Raw genomic sequence first — 20,228 nt, 5'->3', positions numbered from 1 at the left:
ATGTTTTCACCTTGCTTGAAGTGAAATGAAGACATGGGGTCACATTCTTCTGAAAAAGAGATTAGATGATACCCTGCTTTAATCATTAGTCCACCTAGTCTCCTGGAATCGATGTATATTTACTGAAAGCAAGAGAGGGAAAAAGCATACTTCAGCTTTTAGAAAAATTTAATAATTTTCCATTTTTCAACTCCCATTCCTTTACTAGAATTGAAACCTGGTGGTTTTCTCTATTAAGAAGGTAACATAAAAGGACCAAATGGAATAGACACTGTTCCTTGGAAAGAGTCCCCAAACTAAGTAATTGTTGTGCCAAATTCCCAGTTATACAATGCAATGTGAAAATTCTGGGGAAATCCATTTAGGTTTATTTATCCAGTAGAAACTAATTCTATCCATTATTGCTTCCAGGCTGCCTCTAAGAAAATTTTTCAATGAAAATAAAATATATACCCATCTGTTTTCTGTTACTTGCTATGTAAAATTTTTAGATTTGTATATAAGCGTATCATATAATTGGTAATTCTTTATTACTAAAGGTTATTTGCATAAGTGTTTAAGGCACAATAAAAAATAAATTACAATACAAAAGTTCTCTTTAGGAAGAAGACACTAAACAACAGGACAGTATTAACCCTTGAGTATTTAGCCAAGACACAAGCTACAAGTTTTGCTGGAAAGACTTTCCATGAGTTTTTAACTACTTCATTATACTTAATAGAACATCAGCCACGTCATCTATTTGAAGAAATATCCAGTTACAGTTTAAAAGGCTGAATTTTGAAGAAAAATAGAAAATGTGAATTAAAGGCAACATAGGCTTTAAATCTAATTTTTAGCTTCAAAACTGGGTATTAAACTTCGCTTCTTGGTGTAAAAGGCAAAATGAGACAGGTATGGAATGAATTTCAGAATCAAGGTTCACGTGTAAATTATACCAGTTTCTTTTTTAAGTATTGGAAAAAATATCAAAGTTCAGCATCTTTAAATACAGATAACCTATTTGGAAATTCCAGTTGTTAAAAGAAATAACATCTTCAGCCCAGTTGGTGAAAACTGAAAATATCAGGCTATAAAGATTTTGGAGAGGCCTAAACTTTTAGATGTTTTCTATCCTTTGAATAAATGCTACTGTGGCTTAAGTTTGGAAAGACACTGGGAAACTAGACATTTTTTTAGAGACACTCTTCTTTCCATAGCTCACTTATGAATTTTGCTTTATCTACTGCTATAAAAGAAGAAAGAAGAAAGTTGGTTTCATTCTGTTAGTTTTGATATTTCTTTGCCCCATACCAAATCCTTCCTCCTCCAAAATAAGCAAGTAAATTAAAACAAAAAATAAAGCAAAGAAAAAGAAAAAATTTACATAATCTCTTCCAGTTCTCGGAGCTTTGTGTAACACTACAAAATTATCATCATTTAGGGTTGATTTTTTTTCACCAGCCCTAAATTTGTTAAGTTGTGACATACTATTTCAGAATCCTTCTATTTAACTGCTTAATGATTCCAGTCTACAAATGAGCACAGACTTTGCTCTGTTGTTGTAGGTAATTGAATTGCAGGAGAAAAGATGGTGAGCTAAAAAGCCGTTCACTGCTAATGAAAGACCCACACTGTTGATTATTTTTCACAATGCAGAAAAAAGGTGACAAGCAATTCATCCAGAAGTGGCATTTGTCAATCTATTAGCATGTACGTAACCTTTTCTAGTTACTCTGTGATTTAGACTTGTGCTATTGTAAACCTTGGATCCATTGAAAAAAAGAGAAAAAAAACAACCTATCATCTAGGATGTTGAAAGAAATTCAATAAAAGAAGACGTGTCTCATACTTAAGAGCCATAAAAATCAAACTGTTCTTTAACAGTTTGAATTTGGGATTGTCTGTTAATCAATCAAAAACAGCTGGGAGGATTAGCTCACCTTTTTAACTGAGAGTGTGAGAAGGAAAGAGTAAACACATTAACTTCAGTAGCAAGAATGCTGCTCTAAAGAAACTATGTTAAAGGAAATGTCATGACAAGTTGGCTTTTATCCCAGTTGATGCCAATGTATGTATATACAATTAATAATCCACAAGGAGTGTTTAAGGCAAAAATGTGGCTTCTTGGTGTACAAAAGCTAAGGAGCACTTGAAAAATATTTGCGCTCTGTAATTAAATAAAACCTTAGTAATGGAGCTGTATATGAGTCTGTTGGTATCTGCTCAAGAGGGCCCTAGGCTGGCTCCGGAGAGATGTTGCTTATCTAGATGGTTATGTACTGCGGAGCTGGTTGGAAGACACATCTCAACTGGAAAAGTCAAAGAAAAGCTTCCATTAACTTCAACTCATTCTAGGGTTCTTGGGCTTGGAAATCTTCAGCTTCCTGAAATACAAAACAGAAGTTTAAATGGATAACGCATTTGAGAAAAGTGCAATAGGAGCACCTGGCATTATGAATTACATATATATTGTTAGATTGGTTCTCCATTATGAAGGAAAATATTCTTAAAAGTATTTGTGCTCCCCCTAATTTAGCTTTTAAAAGAAGTTTTCTCATCCTTATTGCATAGTTCTCAAGAGTCAGTGTCCTTAATTCATAGCCTCTGCCTTGCACGGGATCTATACCTTCTCTCTCTCTCTCTCTCTCCCTTTTATTATAAACAAAATCAGACATACAGATAAGTAGAGAATACAGTGTATGGAATTCATCCATCACCTAATTTTAAAGAATTTTTTCCTTATTTGATATATTTTTTGACTGAAGTTTCTAAAACAAATTACTGACATTTTACTCCTAAATACTCCAATATGTATTTTTAAAGTAGGGACATTTTCCTATATAACAATAATGCCCTTATTATACCAAATAAAAATTAATAATAATTCCCTATTATTATCCATATTCAAGGCTTTCCCAATTGTTCCCCCAAATCTTTTTACAACCAGTTTGTTCAAACTGGTATCCATCCAGTCAGGGATCACACATTATACTTATGTTAGTTCCTTAAATTTCTTTTACTCTAAAGCAGTCGTCGTCTTTATTTTCCATGACCCTGACTTGATAGAGACTCTACTTGCTTCTAACAAGACAATAACCCTTGGGAAAACCTCTGTGATACCAAATTTGTTTTTCTGGGTTTACAATAGTCATTTTTCTCCATATTCTATTTTATAAATCCTTGAGGTCTTCCACTGGAGCTTTAGGCTATACAAATATGACTCTTTTTGCAAATAGTAATAGTGGGCCTACTTCAGTGAATGAAGAAATTCTGATCATATGAAAAATAAATCATCCCACCTTTTAAGCATAATAAACCTGAAAACTGGAAAAACAAAATTACACACTACTCAAATTCAATTCATAGTCCCAATAATAAAATGAGAGGTGTTGAAATCAACTTCAAATAGAACAAAAGTTCTGTCAAAATGACAGGCATATCTGTTGAATCACTCTCTTAATGCTATGATTGATTTACAATAAAACAAGCAGATATTCTTTCATTAAAAAAATAAAGATTTATTTACATGTTGAAAGTTAATTTATTATTCTTGGTGGTGGTAAATGTAACCCCAAAGCCCCAAATAATCTTAGGATTCTCTCAGCTTTAATGGTAGTAGGGTCTAACTTCCTGATCCTTTGCAGGAAACACACTCAAAGGGGAAGCCATCCATAAAACTGGTAGAAGACTTTTCTCTCCCTGACACGGCTCCTCTAATTTCATGTAGAAAACACCCAAAAATCATCAAGTCCGGGAGGTTCTCATTAGAGATGGGCCAGACAGGAATGCTAAGGAAAGAAGTCAACCCATCTGTGAATCTCACCGTCTGAGTGTTAGCCCGTGTCTTCTAAATAAACGGAGACCTTTTGTTCCGGGTTGAGCCTTTCCTCTTCTTTTCTGTAACAAAGCAGCAGAAAACAGTGTCAGGTGAACAAGACGAGAAACAAGGGGGCAAATGTTAAAAAGCTGCGGGTGAGGTCTTTTCCCCGCCATATTCTGGGAAGAATTACCTGCATCTGGGAGTAGATGCAAGCCTACAGAGAGCTAAACCACTAGTGCCATCTAAGTGATGGTGCTCGTGCCTTCACATGCCCCAGGCAGCCAGACTTAGGCACTTGACAGAATATTTTTAGATGGGAATATAACTTGGGAACTCCAGCGATTTAAAGCAGACACCTTAGTTTACCATCAGTATTCTCTAACTCCTCATTCAAAGAAAAAAGTGTGATGTTGACCTAGAAGTCATCTTTTTTATTGATTATATTCTATTCAAACCAGAAACTCAGAGTTGGGTTCATTAGGCTCCTTAAAATCATTCTATTTACTTCAGTAAATATTTCTTGAAGAAAAGAAACAAATGTTACTGTGACGACTGAAAAACTGCAACTGCAAAAGGATGAATTTGGACTCCTACTTCATACCATATGCGAAAATTAACTCAAAATGAATCAAAGACCTAAATGTAAGAACTAAGACTGTAAAACTCTTAGAATAAAACATAGGTATAAATTGTCATGACCTTGGATTAGGCAATGGTTTCTTAGAAATGACACCAATAGCACAAGCAATAAAAGAAAAAAAATCGATAAATTGGACTTCATCAAAATTAAAAACTTTGTGCTTCAAAGAACACTATTAAGAAAGTGAAAAGATAACCCACAGAATGGGAGAAAATAATTGCAAATCATGTATCTAATAAGGCACTTTTGTAATCTCTAAAACATATAAATAAGCCTTTTAACTCAAGAATAAAAAGAGAACCCAATTTTTAAATGGGCAAAATATTTGAATAAATGTATCTACAAATGGCAAAAAAAAAAAATATGGAAAGATGCTCAATGCCATTAGCCATTAGGAAAATGCAAATCAACACCTCTACGAGATACCACTTCAAAACTACTAGATGGCTATAATCAAAAGGATAGGCAATCACAAGTGTTGTCAAGAATGTGGACAAATTGGAACCCTCATACATTGCTGGTGAGAATGTAAAATGGTGCAGCTGTTTTGGACAACAGTCTGACAATTCCTCAAAATGGTAAACATAGAATTACCGTATGCCCCAGCAGTTCCACTCCATACCCAGGAGAACTGAAAACATATGTCTCCACAAAAAGTTATACATGAATGTTCGTAGCAGCATTAGTCATAGTAGCCAATGAAGTGGGAAAAACCTAAATGTCCATCAACTGAATGAATAAGCAAAATGCTATGTATATACAATGGAATATTATACAGCCATAAAAGGGAATGAAGTACTACTACATGCTTTAACATGAATGAACTTTGAAAACATTATACTGAGTCAAAGAAGCCAGGCGTGAAAGGCCACATATTGAATGACTCCATTTATATGAAATGTCCAGAATGGGCAAATCCACAGAGACAGAAAGCAGATTAGTATGTCAGGGCCAGGTGGGACAGAAAAATAGGGAGTGATGGCTGAAGGGTATGGAGTTTCTTTTGGGGGTGATGAAAATATTCTGGAATTAGTGGTGATAGTTACACAACTTCAGGAATATTAAAAAGATGAATTTTATGGTAGGTAAATTTTATCTCAATAAAAAAAATATTTATTGAGCACCTTATATCAGCATGGCTGACTTTCCTAGGCACTCACTTATAGTGCCCCTGCTGACTGCCCAGTGATTCTTACAGATGTATGCTTTACATTACAAGTAAGGAATATCCTAGAAAAGCTTTACATAATTAGATGTTAATATCAAATCTTTCATCATAAAGAAAGCCTATAATGAAATCTTCTTTAAAATTAAGAAAGCTTTTGTAGAGTTACTAATGCACGCCCTGATTTATCCGTCCTGTGAATCTGAATTCTTTTACGTAAGATTTACTCAAAGGGAGGGCTGGCCTGGTGGCACAGTGGTTAAGTTCACACGTTCTGCTTCTTGGTGGCCTGGGGTTCGCTGCTTCAGATCCCGGGTGTGGACATGGCACCACTTGGCAAAAGCCATGCTGTGGTAGGCGTCCCATGTTTAAAGTAGAGGAAGGTGGGCATGGATGTTAGCTCAGGGCCAATCTTCTTCAGCAAAAGGAGGAGGATTGGCAGTAGTTAGCTCAGGGCTAATCTTCCTCAAAAAAAAAAAATTAAAAAAAGATTTACTCAAAGGGAAGAACATCTGTTCAACAATTATGTAAACCAGTGTAAAATACCAAGAGTCACCATTAAGAGTGTTAGAAGACTTTCCCGGAACTGCCCAGCCTTACGATTTTATCTCCACCACTTTATGAGCTCTTTCAGCCCATCGCTTTTTCCGGAAATGCTGGAAGAGGACCACCACAATTACTATTGTGACCATCACTGCACAGGCCGAGCCAATGGCCAGAGCCAGGAAGTGGATCTCAGAGAAGCGTACTGTAAGGAGAAAGAAGTCAAGTTACGATTCTAAAACGAGGAGGACTATGATGAAATCTAAAGATATAACATGGGGTTCATTTCCATTATTAAATGGAATCATCCTTTCTCCTAACCATGTTACCTCGTAAACTCTAGCAGCAGCAGGAAAGCCCTTCAGACTACTTTAGTGGGTCTCAAACTGTGGTCCTAGGAGTAGCAGCAACAATATTACTTGAGAACTTTGAAATGCAAGTTATCAGGCCCCACCCTAAGCCTAGTGAATTAAAGGTGGGGCCCAGCAATCTGTTTAAACTCGTCCCCCAGGAGATTCTGATGCATGCTACAATTTTGAGAACCACTGGGCCAGTTGAACTACCTAGTGGGGTAAGGTTATTGCTGACCTAATCAAATCTAGTGCCCGGACTATTTCTCCCTGACCCCTGCATTTCTGTCATTCAGTTGGTAATCTATTTAAGTTTATTAAGGGCCTACTATGTTCCAGGCGCTGTGATGGAAATACAAAGCCAAAGAAGACATTACCTGTAAAGAACTCATGTACACTGGGAAGCTAGGCAAATGAATCAGTAACTATAGCTAGTGGATAAATGATGCAAGAGGGAAGGCTCCTAAACCAGGCTAGAGTCTGCGAAGCATGAGTCTCTTGTCTTTAGCTTGATTTCTTTTTTTTTTTTAGATTTTATTTTTTCTTTTTTCTCCCCAAAACCCCCTGGGTACATAGTTGTGTATTTTTAGTTGTGGGTCCTTCTAGTTGTGGCATGTGGGATGCCACCTCAGCATGGCTTGACAAGAGGTGCCATGTCGGCGCCCAGGATTCGAACCAGCGAAACCTGGGCCGCCGAAGCGGAGGGCGTGAACTTGACCACTCAGCCACGGGACCGGCCCCTTTAGCTTGATTTCTGATTTAAACTTCAATAAACCCTCCGAGCCAGAAAAGACATTAGAGAAAGTCTAGCCTAGGGGTTCCCAGCCTGAAGTCCATGAAAGAGGATGGGGGCAGGGAGCCACAAGCCCACAAAATCCACGCCATGTTGCATGTGTGTACATTTTGTGGGAAGCAAGGCCACAGCTTTCATTAGATTCCCAAAGAGTAGTGATCACAGTATGTTTAAGAACCACGTGTTCTTGTCTAACCTGTTAATTTTGCAGAAGAAACTAAGGTCCAAAGACATTATATTACTTCTTTCAGTACTCAAATGACTTCTCCAAGGTCACACAGCTCCCTATTGATAGGGCCTTGAAGGATGATACGAGGAATGAAAGGAGGAAGTCATCCCACTTTACTGGCTTATATATTTTGCGTAGTGGTATTGTGTGTTGGTTAAGAGCACATACCAGAGAGAGCTAGGTTAAAATACCAGCTCCACCATTTACTAGCTGTGTGATTTGCGGTAGTTAACTTCTTTTAGCCTCAGCTTCCTCAATGTATAAAATAGAAATAACAATATCCATTTATTGAGTTCTTATAAAAAATAAAATTATTTGTGTGGTTGTTCCATGCTGCGCCTGCACATAATAAACACTTAATATATGGTAGCTGTTATAATTTTCAATACGATTCAGTATTTGGGGAATTTATACATTTATTGTCTCATTTTATCCTCACTATAATCCTTGCTATATTATTCTCACTTTACAGGAGAAAAAATAATAAGATTTATTTAAGCTGGTAAATGATAGCAATGACTCAAACCCAAATTTACAACTCTTAAGTTTTATGATCTCTGCTTTTTGTCATCTGGCAGTTTTCCAGGTTGTCCTTTGTGGGACTGCGGGCAATACGATGTCTTAGTTTGGAGCACAGTTTTGGAGTCAAAGATGCTTGGGTTTGAGTTCCGAGTGACTCCATTTACCAGCTACATGACTGGACGAGTGACTTAACCTCTCTGAGCCTCAGTTTCCTCATTAGTAAAATGGGGGCACTAAGAGCACAATAGCTGATGGGATGTGTAATGACCGAATAAGATATGTAAGGCCCCTGACGCATGGGAAGTAATCGATAAACGATAGCTCCCGTGGTCGGTCTCTGCCTCCTACGGTGGTTGTGAGAATTAGCGCAATAGTACATTCAAGCGCTTTGGACAGTGCCTGACACAGAGTAGGTACTAAATAAGTACCTCGTGGATAAGTGAGTGAATGAACAGGCCTATTGTTAGCCTTATATCAGAGAGTCACTTCCTCTCCCTTTCATGATCTCAATGCCGTTTTTGTAGCAGATTCCCTGGGTCCCTTTGCTTTCTGTTTCTTTCCACAGCCAAACAAAGCCTTTCTCTTTTTACCGTAGGACTCTTCAGTCTCTTTCTGTAGTTTCCAAATCCAAAGGGCTGGTCCTTCTCTGCTCCTTCAGTCATCACAAAAGATTGCCCCTCTCTTTTCTATAAGCTCTTACACTTCCCATACCGTTTCCCCCGCACAACCTACCAGTGTGTACGACGCTGAGCCGGATCTCCCCAACCAGCCCATCAACATCAGGTGGGTTCTTCACCTGGCAGGTGTATGTCCCATTGTCATCAAACTGCAGCTTCCAGAGGAGGATGGAGGCGTCATATCGCTCTGGGTTCCCATCCCAGACCACCCGGTCCTTGAACCGCCCACTCATGGGCCTGAAGGGATCCACATGGTAGTAGAATACCTAGCAAGGAGAAAAGGCAGAGGGTCCTATTCAAGACCTGGGCAAGGAGGCTGAGAGGGTGGGTGCAGGAGAGAAACACCAGCAAGCCTCCCGCCCCACCTGCAGCTCTCTTGAAAGAACCTCTTGCTTTCGCCTTCACTGGTGTCTCAGTTCTATCAGTCTCTGTCTCAGGAATTGTTTCCCAGATTTACCCTATGCTGGTTGCTAAGAAAAATACAGGAAGGGCAAGGAGAAATGGGCTGACTTATTTTCGTGACCAAGTTCCTCTAGAAAATGACAGTAATCTACTTACAAACTGCTCAGCACCCCCATCTTGAGGACGGAAATTCCAGGTCACTGTTAGAGCATCACCCACAGGGGCAAAGCTGGAGAAGGTGCATTTCAACCGAACATCTGTCCCATTGATGGCCTCCAGCACTCGGGAGGTGTAAATTTCCACAGCTGCGGTAGGCCAAAGAGCTGCCGGGAAGAAAAGGAAAAGGAAGAGTTCACAGGGGGTGTGTATTAAGAGAACTTCTGCTGACACTACCAAAATAAATGTCTGAGTACGGCATAAAACAGAACTGAGATGCCCCAGCTCTCAAACTTACTTCGCTCAGAGTCTGCATACTCCTGCCTGTATGCAGCCTTGACCCTCTCCAGAGAACAAATAAAAATACCACACAGCAAGCTGCCTTAGCGCTCTCACTTTCTCCACAGCGTGATGCCCTGGCCTCATGGTACCCACTTCAAAACTTATAACAAGCTATAAACATCGGCAAATAAAATTGAAAGCAGAAACAAAAAACCAAAACTAATCATAACATGAATTAGGCATGTCTTAAGATTAAGCATTATGTATCGTGTGTGTAATGGTCCCCCAGCAGGTAAGGTTTCCAGAAAGGGTCCTTGTTATGTAGATTTTGTACTGTTTCGAGTCTTCTGCAGAAATTGAGTTAATCAACCCCAGATAGCTTATGTTTGCCTGCGCCCCTAGAACCTTTAAACCACGTGGCATTTTTTACCATGATATTTACATTGGGAATATGCATGTTGGGGCAGTTTCAAAACCACGGCAGATCTCTCTCCTTGATCTCGGCTCTCCCAGAGCTGCCGAGAGTCTCAGACAAGAACCACACACAGAAATCCCAAGTGCCAAGTCCTGCCTGCAGCGGGAGGTTGAGAGTAGCCATACAAAATGGTTTGTAACCCGAGATTAGAAAGCCCTCTCTGTGCCTCAATCACTGGCGGCTGAAACACACCTAAACCTGTTTGTCCAAAAGCAGTTCCCCAAAAACAACCCTCCAACTTCAGTTTCAGTAAAGTCAAAACTAAAACGAACTGCCACTGTGGCTCAGGCTCCCAGACAAAACTCGGGAGCTTCTTAGACAAGTAGCTAACTTTGGAGGGCAGGCAGTGAAGGAGGAACTGCCGAGGGAAGCCCCTCAGCTCTTACCTGCGAGCTGTATGCCAAGGAGAAGAAGCCTGGCACGCGTAGAACTCTTGCCATACATGAGGGAAACCCAGCCCTGGCCCCAGAGACCAGACCGGGCAGACCGAGGGCTCCAGCACCCCTGCCAAGGCCACTCCAGGAGCAGTGAGCACCGCGTTCTCCCAGAGAGAGGAGTCTCCCTCACCTATGGGAGCGCCGGGCCTGTGACTCCTCCCTGCTCTGCCTTGCGCTCTGCTGGAATGAAAGGTGGGGCCTCAGCTCTCAATGCCCTCCTTCCTTTCCTGCCTCCCGCCCTCCATGCTGCAAGCACGTCTGCACAAAGTCCCAAAGCCTGCAGTCCTCTCTTTACTTTCCACTGAATCAGGGCTCTGGCCTCTGGATGGCCTCGGCAACAGCCAGAGGAGGTGGTGCCAGTCTGAAACGTCCCAGGTGGGTTTGGGTTTGGCCCACGCACACTGTTTTTTTAAACGGGCTTCAGGTTTGCCTGGGAGTGAGTGTTGAAACCACCTTGCAGTCATTCCACTTCCCAAAGCCCTTCCCTGGGGCCGTTAGCCTAGACCAGATTCGCAACAACTGCAAAACGCTCAGAATGCCTTAGGACCCTCTGTGGACAAAAAATCCTCCCGCTTATACCCTCGATTTTAGCCAAATGTTACTGCACAAAGATTTCTGCACCTTTTCTAGCTTGCAGCTTTCCCTGAGACCCACCTAAAATAAACTGACCAAAACAAATCTCAATATTTCATGATCCTTTCCCTCTGAAGGATTTAAGGAAGAATCCGGACACGATCCTTGCTCATTTACCCTACCCTCTCAATACAGTTTGCAAAGTGCTTTTTTGCTTGTTATCCCATCTCCACAGCACTCCCATGAAGTGATCCCACTTTACCAGTGAGGACGCTAAGAACCAAGGTAAGTGGCTTGCCCAAGGTGGCACAGCCAATAGGTAGCAAAACCGGAAATTTTCTAATGCTGTTTCCACAAAATAACAGCTAATCTGAACCGTCAGACAGAGGACTCCTAAGGAAAAGGTTTTTATAATAACTTTTCTGTGCAGATTTCATGTGCGATTTTTAGGGCAGCCGTCTGTCTGAGAAATCTAAAGAGTTGAGGAATTTAAATGAGAAAAGGTGCCACCTGGTGTGGAAAGAGGATGGGTAATTGTTGCAGAGTAATGGAGCAGCATTGAAACAGTGGTAGGAGGAAGGGCGAAGATTACCCACACAGTGAAGAGTAGGCCTGATCAGGGATCTAACCCTCAGCAGAAACAAATTGCCCTTACCCCTGGATTAACCACTTAGAAACTCGCTGGTGATTCATAAAATCTCCTAGTTAAACCCTGAAACAGAGAGGTTGCCAGGAGAGGGAGGAAAGATCAGGCTGACTAGAAAAAAACTAAACATCGTAAAGAGGAAAGAAAAGAAAAAATTCCACCAAGAGAGAGGCAGATTGCAGAAGTGAAGAAAAAGAAAAGCAAACGAGAGAAGGAAAGCTGCGGGAGAAAGAAGTGATGGTCACGGAGCTAAAAAAGGTGAACAACAACAAAAGTCAGTTTCACGAGAACCTGGAAACCCAGGGGCCACCCTGGATGAGGATGAGCGGTGTCCTAGCATGAATGTATTGTGATGAGTGTTCCTGAAAATGGAGTCTTTGGCTTCTTTGTCAGGTTCTAGGTCAGAGATCAACCTAAAATCAGAATGCCGGGGATGGCGATGGGGTAAAATAGAACCTTTCTGGTATGCAGGTCCAAAGAGTCCGGCTCCGGGGCCCGAAAGAAAAGGAGTTAAGGAAACTTGATCCTCCCTGTTGGCTTTCAACTTGCAGGGAAACACAGCTTTGAAGGAAGAAGAGGTAGAGCCTGAGGTTTTAAAGTCTGCAGCAGATCGCACACTTTGCTGAGAGGCGGGGTGACCAAAGCCCAGGGGTGCAGTGCAAAGCAGCAGGAGAGCGATCGGGCAGGAAGAACCAAACAAGCTGCCTGTTGTCCAGAGCAGAAGCATCTCTCCTCGAGGTAGCCAGACACCCCGGAGCTGGCTGCCAGCCCTGCTCGGAGAGGCAGCAGCCGCCCAGATCCCATTCCTCAGCAGAGTTCAAGTTCCTGGCTTTGGGCCCAGCAACGCCCAGTTCCTTCCAGTTAGCACAAGTGGCTCCAGAGTCACCCAGTTCCCCTCCCTGGGTGGGGAGGGAGGAGACCAAGGGCTGGATTGGTTAAGTAGAGAAGACACTAAATGTCAGGGACATTTGCCCCTAGGAGTCACCAGGCTGTCAGTTGGTCAGCAGGACTTTGATCAAAGCTGGAGGCATCTAGGTAGGGCCTACGTCGTAGTTAGTGTCTAGGCAAACAAGAGAAAACCAAGACGAGTTCTGGAGATTAAAAGGAATAAAAGTGAAGTTTTCAGAGACATCACTCTTTTTCTAGACTTTTCCAGAGAAAAGTCCTGATTGTCGTTAAACTTTGTGGCATACAAATGGTTTTGAGAGCAGCCCATCTGTCCGAACCCTACCCATCTCCCAGAAGTATTGCTAAAGCCCGCCTAGACCCTGGCCCCTAGCAAACTCACCGAGGCTCGAAAGACATACGGGACAGCTGGCCTGTGTCCCGTATTTGTAAAATCTATCATCTTAACATCCTGGGCACAAATGTTTTTTTTCACTATGAGATGAAAATAGCATTCTGTGACACAAGCAAAACAAATAATTTAGCTCTTACGGTGGTTCAAATAAAGCATTTGTTTACTTAAAAGTTTCTGTCCGTATGTCTTTCTTACTAGGAAAAATTTTATTAAATTTCTGTTATATGCTGGACTAGATATACAAAGTAGAATAAGACATTTCTGCCTGGGGAAAAAAAATCAGTCTGAAGAGCATTAGGAGGTGGAGTGTGTATGTAAACAAATAATTGCCGTATTTGTGACTTTGGAACGGGATGAACAGGGATTCTGGAAAGAGAGGAGAAATAGAGGCATTTCTTTGGGGGCAAATGTGGTATCCACAGGGACCTGCAAGGATTTCCTCAAACCTAGGGAACAGGGAAGAGTGGCAGGCCAGAGGCTGGAGAGGGGCTGGGCCCAGTTGTTGAGGGTCTTCATTCACCATCCTAAGGTGTATGGACTTGATCCTGACAAGTACGCCAGGTGCGGGTAGCTAACAGGTGACCCGAGAAGAGTGGAAATACTTTGGTGTTTCCCAGAAACATAAAAAATACTGAGGGAAAGCCTTGAGACATCAACCACCACATACTCTACCAGCTTTCTCATAAGGCCCCTGGCCTGGGAGCCAGAATCCAAGTACAAACTTGATACCTGTTTTCAGAAGGCTCCTTGCCTCTTCCCTAACCAACAACTCCCATCTATAGCTCTTCTTTTTTATTTTTTTGAAACTTCCTCTGGTTTAGAGAGTTTTTCAAAGATGAGACAGGGAAGTTAGGACGTCAGAGTCCTAGATAAGAGATGGACTTTTGGCCCAAAAGGAGAGATGTGTTCACTTTGGTCCTCCTTCTTGCCTTAAGTTTCCCGGAGATATTCCAAAGCAAGTCTGGATCTGAGAGTGAGCTCTAACAGCTTAGAAAAACTGTGAGAGGAGTGCCCTCTTATCTCTCCGCCTCAGTGCAGGGTATACACCTCTCCATTAAAGCCTCAGGCTCCTTCCTTAATTATAGAGAAGAGGCATCATGCTCTTATTAACCAGCCCAAGGAAGAGACTCGAAAGTTTAACCCTTCACTTTTTCTAAAGAGAAACTAGATGGATTTGCACAGGGCCATAGAGATGGGATGTCTTTGAAGATAACTTTGAAGAATCTCCCAGGAGGATAAAGTCCTTGGTGGCTGCATTTGTTTTCTCCCTGTTCACTCTCTGTACCACATCTAAGTCATGGGGAGAATTTACATTTCTATTGTGTTTATTGAGGAACACAGTAACTCTTGGTTCCTGTGACCAATTTTCAAGGAAAATTAATTAGGTCAAGGAAATTAATTCATTTCATGAGAAAAGAAAGAACACTTCTTTTTTTCCTGGTATATACTAGGAGGCATGAGGCATAGGAGATGGAGTCTGCCCTGCGTAGATCCAAATCCAAGTTCGACCACTTACCAGCTGTGTGACCTTGGGCACTTATTTAATTCTCTGTGCCTCAATTATCTCACTTGTGAAGTGAGGATAATAATATCTGCCCCATAGGCTTGGTATAAGAATCAGGTGACATACTGTATCTAAATGAAGCTTCATGCCCATAGAAAACACTCAGTAAATTTAGTTGTTTGTGATTACACTTAGTTAAGACATTGAAAACTGTCCCATTCACCACTTTGGGAAAAGGTCTGGCAGTTTCTTGGAAAGCTAAGTTTCATATAAAGCTAACCACCTTAGCAATTCCACTCCTAGGTATTTAGCCAAGAGAAATTGTTATATATCCACAAAAAGACTTGTATGAGGATATTTATAAAAGCTTTATTCATAATAGCCTCAAACTAGAAACAGTGCAGAGGTCCATCAACAGAAAAATGGAGACTCTAGAATACTCATACAATGGGATACTATTCAGCAATGAAAAGGAACAAACTACTGATGCATTCAACCACATAGATGAATCTCAAAAATATTATGTTCAACAAAATTAGCCAAACATAAAGTAGTACATACTCTTTGATTCCACTTACGAGTTCTAGAACAGGCAAAACTAATCTTTGGTGGAAAAAATCATAAGAGTGCTTGCCTTTGGGGGATTGGGGACAGAGATTGACTAGAGACGCATGAGGGAACTTTCTAGAGTGATGCGTATGTTCTGCATCTTGATAGGGGTTTGGATTACATAGGCTTATTTATGCATTTACCAAAACTCTCTGAATAGTGTACACATAAGTTTTGTGTGTTTGGTTGTATGCAAATTTTATTTCAATATTTTTTTAAAGGGGTTATAAACAAATATTGAACTTTCATTAATGATGAAGTACATAGGGGGTTGTGTCCTGATGTTTGCAATTTAGTTTTAAAATGCATCAAAAAAGTAAGATGCAGGGGGCCAGCCCTGTGGCCAAGTGGTTAAGTTCCCATGCTCCGCTTCAGCGGCCCACAGTTTCACCTGTTCGGATCCTGGGTGCGGGCCTAGCACCGCTCATCAGGCCGTGCTGAGGCAGCATCCCACATAGCAGAACTAGAAGGACCTATAACTAGAATATACAACTATGTAGTGGGAGGGCTTTGCGGAGAAGAAATTTTTAAAAAAACAGGATGCATTGATAGGTGAGTAGATAAAGGATGGACAGAGGAATGGATAGATATATGATAAAGCACGTATAGTAAAATGTTAATTGAAGAGTGTAGGTGTGCTATACAGGTATTCACTGTCAACTTCTTCCAACTTTTCTCATGTTTGAAAATTTTCATAATAAAATGTTGGCAAAAATCTGCTCCCTCATTCACCAAGTTTCCTTAGCATTAAGTAAACAACAACACCAAATTTAGTAATAAAGTGTTTGAGATTCATTATTTTACATCATTCTAGTTTAGACATCATTCCTTAGAATACTGATAGTTTTTAACAAATGAAAATTACCATTAGCAAAAACATATTACCGTTTATCAAGTGTCTACTCTGTACCCAGCACTGTGGTAGACATGTTACATATATTATTTCTGATCTTTATAATTGCAAGATAAACAGATGTCTCCATTTTGTAGATGAAGAAATTAAGGCTCAAAGAGATTTGTTCATTCTAATACCCATTGAATCCTATTGTAGGTGGAGAGAAAAAGGGAAAAAAGAGAATGAATGACCAGAGATGAGGCTGCAAATCTAATCAGAGGCCAGACCCTAAAGGCTCTTGATAAGAGTTAAGGAGTTTGGACTTTATCTTGAAGGCAATGGGAAGACATTGAAAACTTTTAAGCAGAAAGTGATGTGATCAGATTTGTGTATTAAAAAGATGACTTCGGGGCCAGCCCCCATGGCCTAGTGGTTAGGTTCCGCATGCTCCACTTTGGCAGCCCAGGTTTGTGGGTTCAGATCCTGGCTGCAGACCTACACCACTCATCAGCCATGCTGTGGTGGCAAACCACATATAAAATAGAGGAAGATTGGCACAGATGCTAGCTCAGGGCTAATCTTCCTCAAGCAAAAAGAGGAAGATTGGCAACAGATGTTAGCTCAGGGTGAATCTTCCTCAGGAAAAAAAAAAAATCACTCAACTACAATATGGAGAAAAACAATGGAGAGGAAAAAGTCTGCTTCTGAGAACAGTAATCCAAGTAGATGATTTGACCTGAACTGAAACAATGGCAGAAGGAATGGAGGGTAGTTAAGGATTTGAAAGATATTAAGGAGATGGAACAGATGGAGATTGGTACACAATTGGAAGTGGAAGTGAGAGAGAATAAGTACTGGGGAATCGTTCTCAAATTTTTAGCATAGGTACCTTGGTGGAAGTGGCTGCCTTTCTCTGAATAGAGAAGATGGAGCTATTGAGTTTGATGTTCCTGTGGGACAGCCAAGCAGAGATGTGCAGTACCTAATGGGACCGACAGATTTGTCCTCCAAAGAGAGCTCTGGGCTAGAGATGCCGGTTTGCGGTCTTTAACCCATCTAGAAGGAATTGGGGGAATGAGAATAGAAGAGATGTGCCAGGACCACTGCGGAATGAGAAAGGACAAGGTCCTAACACAGAATCTAAAGGCTGAATGACACCCAAGCAACAAGGAGGAGAGCAGTTCTCTGAAGAGACTGAATAAGTGTGTCCAGAAGAAAGGGAGGGAAAGAGGAAAATAACAGGAGAGAGTGGTGTCACAGAAGCTAAAGGAAGAGGGCTGTTTCCAAAAAGAGCAAACTTACAAACTCCAAACGCTGCTGAGAGTCGGGTAAAACAAGGACTGAAAGTACCCACTGGATCCCCAATTGGTGAAAGCAGCTTCACCAGAAAAGTCATGAAGGTAGAAGCCATTTTGCAGTAGACTGAGGGGAAAATAGAAGGTGAGGAGGTCGCTTAGAAAGAACAGAGCCTATGAAGGGGAGCAGAAAAGGTGGCAGCTGGAAGGGAGCATGGGTAGGAAGAAGTTTTTTAGCTTTTGGCTCATTTGTGGTTTTAAGAAGGGAAAGTTTTTGCATGTTAAAATGCTTGTAGGAAGGCGCCGGTAAACAGGGGGAAGTGTACCTCTCTCACTGTTAATGAGAGGTTAAGAATGTTCTGTTTGCTCCAGACAGTCCTGGTTTATAACTGCTGTCCCGCTGTAATGATTAATAGTACCCCTTTCACTCTCCAGTGTTAGAGTTTGGAAGATAATTTACATGGTCAGCCTCGATAAGGGGGAACCCCAGGCTTGACACAGACATGGCTAACTTTGAAAGGAAAAGCATTGGGACCAAAAATTGAAGGAGTTTGCACCTCTGTGTGTGAGTGTGTGTGTGTGTGTTTCTCTATGTGTTTATAAAGTTTTTTTCCCCTCCTGAAGAAGCTTTCAACTAATGGTTTCTCCTTTACTTATATACTAGGGAAGAAACGTCACTGTCCTAGAGTCAGGCAAGGAGATGGAGGAGCTGAGGTCTGAGAGCGAGGAGATCTGACAGAGTTGGTGACATGAATGAGAGAGGAAATTGGCCAGTCTGAGCCCTAGAGACCAAGTAGCATATCCAAGGTTGCCTACCTAGTGACATGGTCGGAATTCAAAACCAGGCCTGCCTGACTCTCAAGTGAACTCCAGAGCCAATTGGAACTCTTTCTACATCACCAGTCTCCCTCCCTCACTAGAATTTCTCAAACATGTCTGCAGTCAACCTTCGGCTGTGTGTACAGGCCACTCTTTGACCCACAGAGCCCTCCCTCCCTCCCCAGCACTACCACCTCCAGCATTCTGGAAGACTTTTGAAGCAAAAGTAAATGAAAGAAATATCAGGCCTCCTCTTCTCAGCATCTCTCCCAGAAGAAAAGATTTGATGGGAAAATACTTGGAAATTTTGTCTAAAATGAAGTTTGGATTATGCGAAAATCTCATCATTTTGTTCCTTCTGTGTCCTATTGCTTGTCTTTATTTAAAAATAGTTTTGTGCAACTACCTAGTGTCAGACACTGTCCTCAGGAATTCAAGGGTAAAGAAAAAAAAAGATAAGATCTTAGCCCTCAAGGAAGGATCAGGTTAAAAAGAAAAGTAGTCACAATACAGGGTGCTATGCAATCATAAACCAAAAGCCAAGTATAGGTGACAGCACAAGAACAAGGAGAAACTGCCTAGGAACACTAGGGAGGCCTCCTCCGAAAAGGTTAAACGTACATGGCATCCTGACAAATGAAGACCAGTTGACCAATGAGCAGGGCCCACTGGGCCAAGGCCTGGAGTTAGGGGTGAAACAGCGCGGCCTGTGTAGGAACTCCAAGTAGGATGCTGGAGCGTGGTAATAGTAATAACGACCATTTGTTACACAACTTACTTTTAATATCTTTACATCTTGCAGTATCTTTTGTCTCCATTGTATTACAAGTCTTCAGTTAAATTCTAATAATGTAAGGGGAATTCTAATAAGTAATGGAAGTTTTAAATAAGAGTAAAAGAGAAGGGCAATAGGGACTTGTCAGTAATGCTAAAGAGGCTTTGCTTTTTTCTAAAGGTAATAGACATTATGAAGGGGTTTTACACACATTTAAGGATTTAAGCATAGGTAAGCAAAAGTGGTTGCAGCAAGCACACGCTGAATTATAACAGTAAGAGGGGTGGAGGGTAATCTGTTGGTTAATTAAAAGATGAACCCTCCACATGAGCTACACTGTACCAGGAAGAGTGGAAAAAAGCTTCACCTTTTCCAACACTTTCAAACATTTTGCTCCATAAACATCACTGAGACAGTGCACTTAACTTTGAAAACAGACCTGAGCTTCTTGGAGGAAAGCTGAACTTGCAATTAGCCTGCGTACAGAATACCAGCAAGTAGAGGCTTTGTAAAGAAGCTTGCAGCAAGACCTGACTTGAAATCCAAATCAGCAATCTGGTTTTCCCCTGGCCTCAGCCTCAGCAACTTTCTGTCCAGGGTCCCTGATAAATTGTAACTCCACCTCTCTTTCTTTACTCTTTTTGTTGCAATCATCTCAACGAGAGAAAGGAGTTGCAGATACATTAGGTTTGAGATAACATCACCAGCGGGAGAAGTATGGAATCGGTAACTGAAGCAAGAGGCAGGAAAGGTCTGTTCCAAGGGATAAAGGTGAACAGGAAGAGAACACAGAGTCAGGGTCAAACTCGGGACTGCAAGAAATCTCGGAGACCTGTTACACTAACATGCCCTAAATTGGCATTCAGACAAACAACACTCCTCACGGTGTAAGTAGGTGTTGAAAGAAAAGAAGGGAAATACTAGGTTAGACAAACAGATTTTAATTTTGTGTTGTTTTAGACACAGTACTTCTCAGGGCTTTTAATATGTTAACATGGAACAAGTTTTGGTTTTGTTTTTTCACACATCACCTATTAGTTTTTCTAGAACTTTCTGTTCACTGAAAAAAATTGGGACAGTATTTCTCAAAGTGTGGTCTGCAGACTACCCAGAATCTGTCACTGGTCCTCAAGGAGGTAAAGACAAAACCCAAGACTAAGTGTTTAAAGCTGTTATAAGTAATTTGATGTTGCTACAACATCCAAGGCCATGATCAGAGGACTCACTGTATGGGATAAAAACAGCTTGGGTGTTGCAAATTGCAATGGCAAGAGGCACATGGTGTGAGCCTCATACTAGTCACATGCAGTGGAACCACGTATTGATCATACACAGAGTTTGCTGAGCACTGGTTCAGGAAACACTGAGGGCCCAATCTCTATTGTACACATGGGGATAT

The 20,228-nt window shown here is 41.2% G+C and overlaps 1 protein-coding gene across 1 annotated transcript; it reads right to left on the bottom strand.

Moving 5' to 3' along the window:
* Nucleotides 1-150: 150 nt before the first annotated feature.
* MPZL2 (myelin protein zero like 2) lies at nt 151-10,816 on the bottom strand. The gene is made up of 6 exons (XM_014855589.3): nt 10,423-10,816; nt 9,280-9,446; nt 8,777-8,987; nt 6,208-6,355; nt 3,806-3,879; nt 151-2,366 (listed from the first exon to the last, which is right to left on the bottom strand). Exons 1-5 carry the CDS (start codon nt 10,478-10,480, stop codon nt 3,816-3,818), a joined length of 648 nt encoding a protein of 215 aa, XP_014711075.2. The 5' UTR covers nt 10,481-10,816; the 3' UTR covers nt 151-2,366; nt 3,806-3,815.
* Nucleotides 10,817-20,228: the final 9,412 nt, after the last annotated feature.

Source organism: Equus asinus, chromosome 20 (assembly GCF_041296235.1).
Source record: "Equus asinus isolate D_3611 breed Donkey chromosome 20, EquAss-T2T_v2, whole genome shotgun sequence".
In the NCBI taxonomy this organism is placed as follows: Eukaryota; Metazoa; Chordata; class Mammalia; order Perissodactyla; family Equidae; genus Equus; species Equus asinus.
This window is presented reverse-complemented; position numbering and strand designations above follow the sequence as displayed.

What these genes read in the sequence shown, in the direction of transcription:
- MPZL2 (XM_014855589.3), bottom strand. Translation starts at nt 10,480, where the DNA reads ATGTATGGCAAGAGTTCTACGCGTGCCAGGCTTCTTCTCCTTGGCATA. An exon ending in CCTTGGCATACAGCTCGCAG is followed by an intron (nt 9,447 to 10,422) that starts GTAAGAGCTGAG and finishes TCTTCCCGGCAG; the next exon opens with CTCTTTGGCCTACCGCAGCT. An exon ending in AAAGTGGTGGAGATAAAATC is followed by an intron (nt 3,880 to 6,207) that starts GTAAGGCTGGGC and finishes GCTTTGTTACAG; the next exon opens with AAAAGAAGAGGAAAGGCTCA.